This window comes from Teleopsis dalmanni, unplaced genomic scaffold (assembly GCF_002237135.1).
Source record: "Teleopsis dalmanni isolate 2A unplaced genomic scaffold, ASM223713v2 unscaffolded_contig_2125, whole genome shotgun sequence".
In the NCBI taxonomy this organism is placed as follows: Eukaryota; Metazoa; Arthropoda; class Insecta; order Diptera; family Diopsidae; genus Teleopsis; species Teleopsis dalmanni.
Genome location: NW_024033507.1, coordinates 765 through 7,636, shown reverse-complemented (window position 1 = coordinate 7,636; position 6,872 = coordinate 765). Strand labels below are relative to the sequence as shown.

General features: G+C 33.9%; 1 protein-coding gene across 1 annotated transcript; it reads left to right on the top strand.

Annotated features, from left to right (window-relative positions):
* Positions 1–3,419: 3,419 nt before the first annotated feature.
* LOC119664528 lies at positions 3,420–6,604 on the top strand. Its single transcript, XM_038073999.1, has 2 exons — positions 3,420–4,578; positions 4,923–6,604. The coding sequence occupies exons 1-2, from the start codon at positions 3,420–3,422 to the stop codon at positions 6,602–6,604; spliced, it is 2,841 nt and encodes a 946-aa protein (XP_037929927.1).
* The last annotated feature ends 268 nt before the right edge of the window (positions 6,605–6,872 follow it).

Below are 6,872 nucleotides of genomic sequence, written 5' to 3'. Positions count from 1 at the left end.
AATTAATAATTAATATATATTTATATATATATATATATATATATATCATATATAGCATAAATTTAATAATTACAAAAAACATAAATTTAGGCATAATCTATTTACAGATAAAATTATATTAATTGCATACAAATTGTACGCACACACATTACTTACAATTTTGCACAACTATATTCAATGCACCAACAAAGAAATAATGCGTACATATTCCCTTAAAACAAAAACAAAAAGAAAAAATACATACACATTTGCTAATAGCAAAACACAAGCAGCTAACGCATAAGCAAGCAAGTTGCATATATTCCAAACGCATAATAGTCAAAAATGTTAAATTGACTATTAGCAAGCAATCAAAATGAAACCAGTTTACGTTTTTTGCTGTTGCTAATGCATATTCTTATTTCATTTTCATATGCAATGCGTTAGCAATTATGCAAGCAATGCAATTAGCAACAGCAATTCAAACCCTGTAAAAAAATAATTAAAGTGACTATTTAAAAATTAATTATTGTTAGTAAAAAAATAATTAAAGTGAATATTTAAAAATTAAAAACAAATGAAATGAAGAAAGAAAAAAAAACCAGAAATTTTTGAAATCTAATTGAAGATTTTAAAACAACTACGGTTGATGATTGATGTCCGCGAGTGACTTGAAAAATTTTAGACGATATATTGAAATATATTACCCAATAGTGAATATTAAAATTAATTATTATTAGTAAAAGTAATTAAAGTGAATATTTAAAATAAAAAAAAAAAAACAATTGAAATGAAGAAAGATAAAAAAAAACAGAATTTCTTTTTTTTGAAATCAAACTGAAGATTACAAAACAACTACAGCAGTAGAATAATAAGAGATAATGCATAACCAAAAATTGGAAGCTGTAGATTATTATAACTAATAATGGTGTCATGTTGATTCGTTAAAACATTAAGTGACATCAACAAGGTGGCAAGACCTGCGTTGTGTGTTGAAGTTATAGTTTCATTACCGTGGTGCAACAATTTCCACCCAGCAACAACAACAATACCAACAACCAGAGGCAGCAACAACAACAATACCAACAACCAGAGGCAACAACAACAACAGCTAAGTGGCGAATTAATAAAAGAAAAAAAAAAGTTTTTTTTTATTTTTTTATAGCATCTAAATAATATTAATATATTTATTATTTTATATTTTTTTCTATAATATAATTTTTATAAGTTTTTTATTAGTATTAAGTTTATAACATACCATGTAATTAATATTCGAATCTGAAATAATTAGATAACTAATTTATTTACTTTTAGAATGATTTTTTTTATTTTATCTGAATATTCTTGTGCAAATAATTTGTTTGTAAACTACATTTGAAATTGTAAGAGATATGTATGTATATAGGCAATGATTAACTACGGTTACAGTGTTTAAGAGTGCAGGAGAAAGAAAAAAAGTATAAAGGGAGTAGTTTGTTTCTATTTACAGGTGATCTTGCTGGTGACGTCATCAACGAGGAGTCAACGAACCTGTATGTAAGAGTAACGCAGGTAAAGAGTGTTACATATAAAACATCTCTTTGTGTTTTTTTGTTTTTTTTGATTTCATTTGCAATTTTATTTTTATGTGGATGCAGGTATACATACATATTACGTTTTTTTTTTTTCTCTTTAAACAAAAGTTAACGTGGAAGTATACATAAGATTTATTCCTTTATTATTCTATTTCAAATTAATTTTTTATTTTTTTTATTATTTCTATCATTGAAAAAAAATTTTTTTTGTAATTCAATTAAACGTAAAAAAAAAAAAAATATGTAAATTTAATTTTATTTAGTTTTAATTCACATTATTGTGTGTTTGATTAGACGATAAATATAGTAGTTTTAGAATACAAATTGGTTTTTTTTTTTTTTTTCTTTATGCATGTCATAAAAGAAGAAATGATGGCTTAATGTTAAGAGATATAGGTGACGGGTGTAAGTGAAGAAGGGGGCAATGTCAGATTGAAGTAAAAATAAAAATGAGTTAGACAGGACAGGGACAATAAGGACTAAGACTGGTAGATGCATTATTACAAGGAAATAGTTTTTTTTATTTTTTTGTTATTGTTTTTTGGTGATCTACTTTGATCACATTTATTGCAATTTTTTTGTTGTTTTTGAACAATATTCTCTGGCACGATTGTTTTTTTTATTTTTTTGTTACGAATGTGTTATAGCGGAGTAAAATGACCCCCCCATTTTCTGACGAGCTAGCTGGCTTCGCTACCGTGCCAGAACTTACCTCCGCACACATAAAAAAATATCCAAAGATGTTTGAACGTATCAAATGGCGCCCAACGACGGTACTGACGAAAGAACAGAACTTTATTCGAACGACTGACCAACGACAGGATAAAAATAATAGAGAGTATGAATAAGGATGAAGTTGAAGCTGCCGATCATTCAGAATGAGTTCAGGTGGTTGTGAGGCTTGCTTTAGAAACAGCTTGTGAAAGGGTGGGTTTAGAATTTTAGTTGTGTTAGCTTTTGCGGTAGTTTAGACTGTAGCAAATTGTAAAGCAGCTAATAATTCCTAGAATTTATGGGGAAGACTAAAGACTTAGACGCGACTCAACTCATTTTTTTTTTATCATTGCCCCTGAGAGAATATCACTGAGAATACACCAAAGGTCATCTATATTCTTGTTATTATATTGTAAAGATTACAAAATTCATTTGAATATTTAAGAGTCTTAATTTGGATAGGAATTTTGAGAGTATTCACAAAGTTTTTTTCTTTAGCTCTTTTAGTTGAAATTCACAACTAAAGATTAATAATTTATTGATTGGAATTAAAAATTATTTTAAGTTTAGGTTGAATAACTTTAAGTATTATTCATTATTATTTATTTTGGTGAATTTTTTTGATTTCTTTACTTTTAAAAATCTTTATTCCTAGGTAAATATACGTATTTTTTTCTTATACTTAATATTTTTTATGAATTGAAGTAATAACGATATTGAATAATTTTTTTTGGTGAATTAGTTAAATAAATAGGACACCGTAATTAGTTAGATTTTATATTTCTACTCGCGATCGTTCTCCATTAATCAAACAACAGAATTAAAGCGGACTAACTTCGTGGAGCGAAATTAGCTTCAAATTAGTACTACCTAGAACTTAGTAGTAATTTGAAGTTAATTTATAACAAGTTCTTGCTAGATAGAATAGTTTTATCTGAGTTCAATTTTTGGAATTTGTTTGTGAATTGCTATATTAATTAGAAATAGATCAAATAAGGATCAGAGGTGTAACAAATATGGAGCCTACATATAATGAAGTCGAGGTAGATGAAGGTGCTAGCAGCCAGGTAAGAGGTGCTAGACCTAAAACTAAGAGACGTCCCTTAACAGGAAAGTTAGCTCAGAAGCCAGAAATAAAATCAGACGAGAAATATGCACGCCAAAGATCTTGATAAAGTTAGCGACTCCGAGAGTCCGACCGAGATCGAAACCAGATCGAAAGACAGAGACACGGCAAGCAAAGGTAACAAAGAGTTACCTGGCTCGTCAATGAATGAAGAGTTGGGTAGGCAATTTGCAGGTATGATGAGACAACAACAAGATTTCTTTACAGATTGTATTCAGTCTCTGAGAGCAGAAGTTGGGGCTCTGAATAATAGAATGAAAGAAGTAGAGGGGAAACCTTTAAGTACAAGTCCCCAACATGCTACAAATGTGAGTGTGGATTTTGATAAGCCATTTAAAAGGAACGTGGATTTAGAAAGGTGGCACATCAAATTTGATGGCTCCAATCGAGATATGACGGTGGAAAGCTTTTTGTTTCGCGTCGAGAGAATGCGTGAGCAGTATGGTGTGTCATATCAGCAGCTGTTTACCGAATTTCATTGTCTGCTGTCAGGTGATGCTCTGAAATGGTTCTGGCAGTTATTGGAACACCAAGAAGGTAATCGGTATTTCGATTATTTTCAGTTAAAACCAGAGTTATTAGCTCAGTTTAAATCAGCAGAAAGTGATTATGATATAATCAGAAGGATCATGGAGCGGAAACAACAACCTAATGAAGATTTTAAGCGATTCTACAAAGACATCCATGACTTGACTTTCAGGCTGAAAAGGAAAATACCGGAGCCAGATCTGGCCGCTATTATCAAGAACAATATCAGAGCAGGATTGGCTAGCCTGTTGTTTTCAGCTACTTTCAGCTCTTTGACCGATCTACGGAGGGAGTGTAACCGAGCTGAAAAATTGTTAAGAGAAAACAAAAGGAGGAATCAACACATCAGTGAGGTTTGTCAGAAAGAAATAGAGTATAGGGACCAGAAAAATAACCCTAGATGGGGGGTAGAGGTAATAGGTTTGGAACATCGTGAGAAAGGCATGGATATGTCAAAAGTCCGAACTGATCCAGAACCGGAGAGATTGACCCGATATAGAAGTGGGGTAGAGAAGGATGGTAATAACGATGTGGGAAAAAGTAGGCAAGATAGAGGTGCTCTTTGTCCATCACCTTTCCACTTAAATTTGTGCTATTCGTGCGGTATGCCCGTAGACTTTTATACAGTTAGGCAAGGTTCTGACCAAAAAACTATGTGTAAGTCACATTTTCATGATATGACGTGCTTTTTGTGCAACAAGAACTCGTCCTATTGTAGATATGATGGTAATGAGGGAAACGGTTCAAGGACATGGACGCCCGGGAATCGATGTCCACAGAAGCCGAACCCGGGGTACAGATACAAATAGAGAAAAGCAGTAACGAAAGAACAAGGGTAGTTAAACCACTACATCAACACAATCTGGAATGTGAAGAGAACCGAGAAAGAATTTTTAATGTGGACGTATCAAACCAATGTAAAAGGAATAGGAAATTTAGAAAAATTTTAAAACTTAGGCAGAAAAGGCGTTTGGTTAAGACAAGTCTTAGTAAAATTGTAGGTACAATAGTTACATTAGATGGAGATAATAGAATTTATGTCAAAACTAAGGTTAATCAGGAAGAAGTGATGGCCTTATTAGACTCAGGAGCAATGGCCAACTGTATAGGAAAGGAAGCATTGGAGTTTCTACGAAAGCAACCAAGTAAGCTAGTGAAATTAACAGGTAAAGCCATAAAAACTGCCAGTGGGGGAGAGGTACCTGTGATTGGAGTAGTATCACTACCAGTCCTTTGGGAAGGTCAAACTGAAATTATGGATTTTTTAGTAGTACCTACACTACAGCAACCATTCTACTTTGGAATCGACTTCTGGAAGACATTTGAGATCCCCTTGATTACCAAGCGAATCCGAAAAGCTGAAACGTTAGGCAACATAGGCGAATTGACACCTTGTTCTGCTGATTTAAAATTAACCAAACAACACCCATTGAATACTAGCCAGCAAAAGAAACTAGAGCAAGTTATTAAGGAATTTCCTTCTTTTAGTGAATTAGGCTTAGGAAGTACCAATGTCGAAAGTCATAAGATAGAGGTAACGAATGAACAGCTACCGGTGAAGCAACGACACTACCCGATTTCGCCTGCTATTCAAAAGCTTATGTATGATGAATTAGATCGAATGTTAAGCTTAGGAGTTATTAAAGAAAGCAATAGTAGCTGGAGTTCGCCTGTAACCTTAGTTGTGAAGGAAAATAAACATAGGTTGTGTTTAGATGCACGTAAGGTCAACGATCGCACAATCAAAGACGCCTATCCTTTGCCCCACATTGAAGGTATCCTAAGTAGGTTGCAGGACACCAAGTATATTTCGGCGATAGATCTCAAGGATGCCTTTTGGCAAATTCCGTTGGAGAGGGAATCAAGAGAGAAGACAGCGTTTACGGTACCAGGTAGGCCACTGTACCAGTTTACGGTTATGCCATTTGGGCTGTGTAATGCCGCTCAGAGAATGTGTCGTCTGATGGACAAGGTTATTCCAGCAGCTCTACGTGAACGTGTATTCGTTTATCTTGATGACCTATTGGTATGCTCAAGTGATTTCGAAACTCATATGATATTATTAAAGAAAGTTGCTGATTGCCTAAGTAAAGCTAACTTGACAATAAATGTACAGAAAAGTAAGTTCTGTCATATAGAAGTAAAGTATTTGGGATATATTGTGGGCAACGGCATTATTAAAACGGATCCTGCGAAGGTTGAGGCCATGAACATGTTTCCAGAGCCCAGAACAGCAAAACAACTTCGACGATTTCTGGGCATGACAGGATGGTACAGACGCTTTATACAAGATTACGCGACGATTGCTGCATCCCTGCATGACTGTCTCAGCAAAGGTAATTTAAAGAAATTCACCTTAACTGATCAGGCCAAAGTTGCTTTTGACAAGTTAAAAACTAGCCTCATTACGGCACCAGTACTGACGAATCCCGATTTTAATCAACATTTTTACATCCAATGCGATGCTTCTGCAGATGGCATAGGGGATGTCCTGTTTCAAATAGATCAAGCTGGAAATGAACGGCCTATAGCCTATATGTCTTCCAAGTTGAATAAAGCACAAAAAAATTATAGTGTGACCGAACAAGAGTGTCTTGCAGCTGTACTTAGTGTAAAGAAGTTTAGAGCGTATATAGAGGGCCTGCCATTCACAATCATAACGGACCATGCGAGTCTCAAATAGTTGATGAACCAGCGTGATTTATCTGGTAGACTAGCAAGATGGAGCTTGAAATTACAGGCATTTGACTTCAACATAGAACATAGAAAAGGTAATCAGAACATTATACCTGATACACTATCAAGGATGTTTGTTGATGAGATAACACAAGACTCTCGCAATCTAGATGTTGATTTGCAGTCACCTTTCTTTGTAACTGATAAATATAAATCACTCATCGCATTAGTGACCCAGGAACACCAACGTTTACCTGACCTATGTACCTTAGACG

Bases quoted from the DNA above. Each gene is read 5' to 3' on its own strand.
- LOC119664528 (XM_038073999.1), top strand. From the start codon at position 3,420: ATGCACGCCAAAGATCTTGATAAAGTTAGCGACTCCGAGAGTCCGACC. The intron at 4,579-4,922 runs GTAAGTCACATT...GTAAAATTGTAG, and splicing joins TTCTGACCAAAAAACTATGT to GTACAATAGTTACATTAGAT.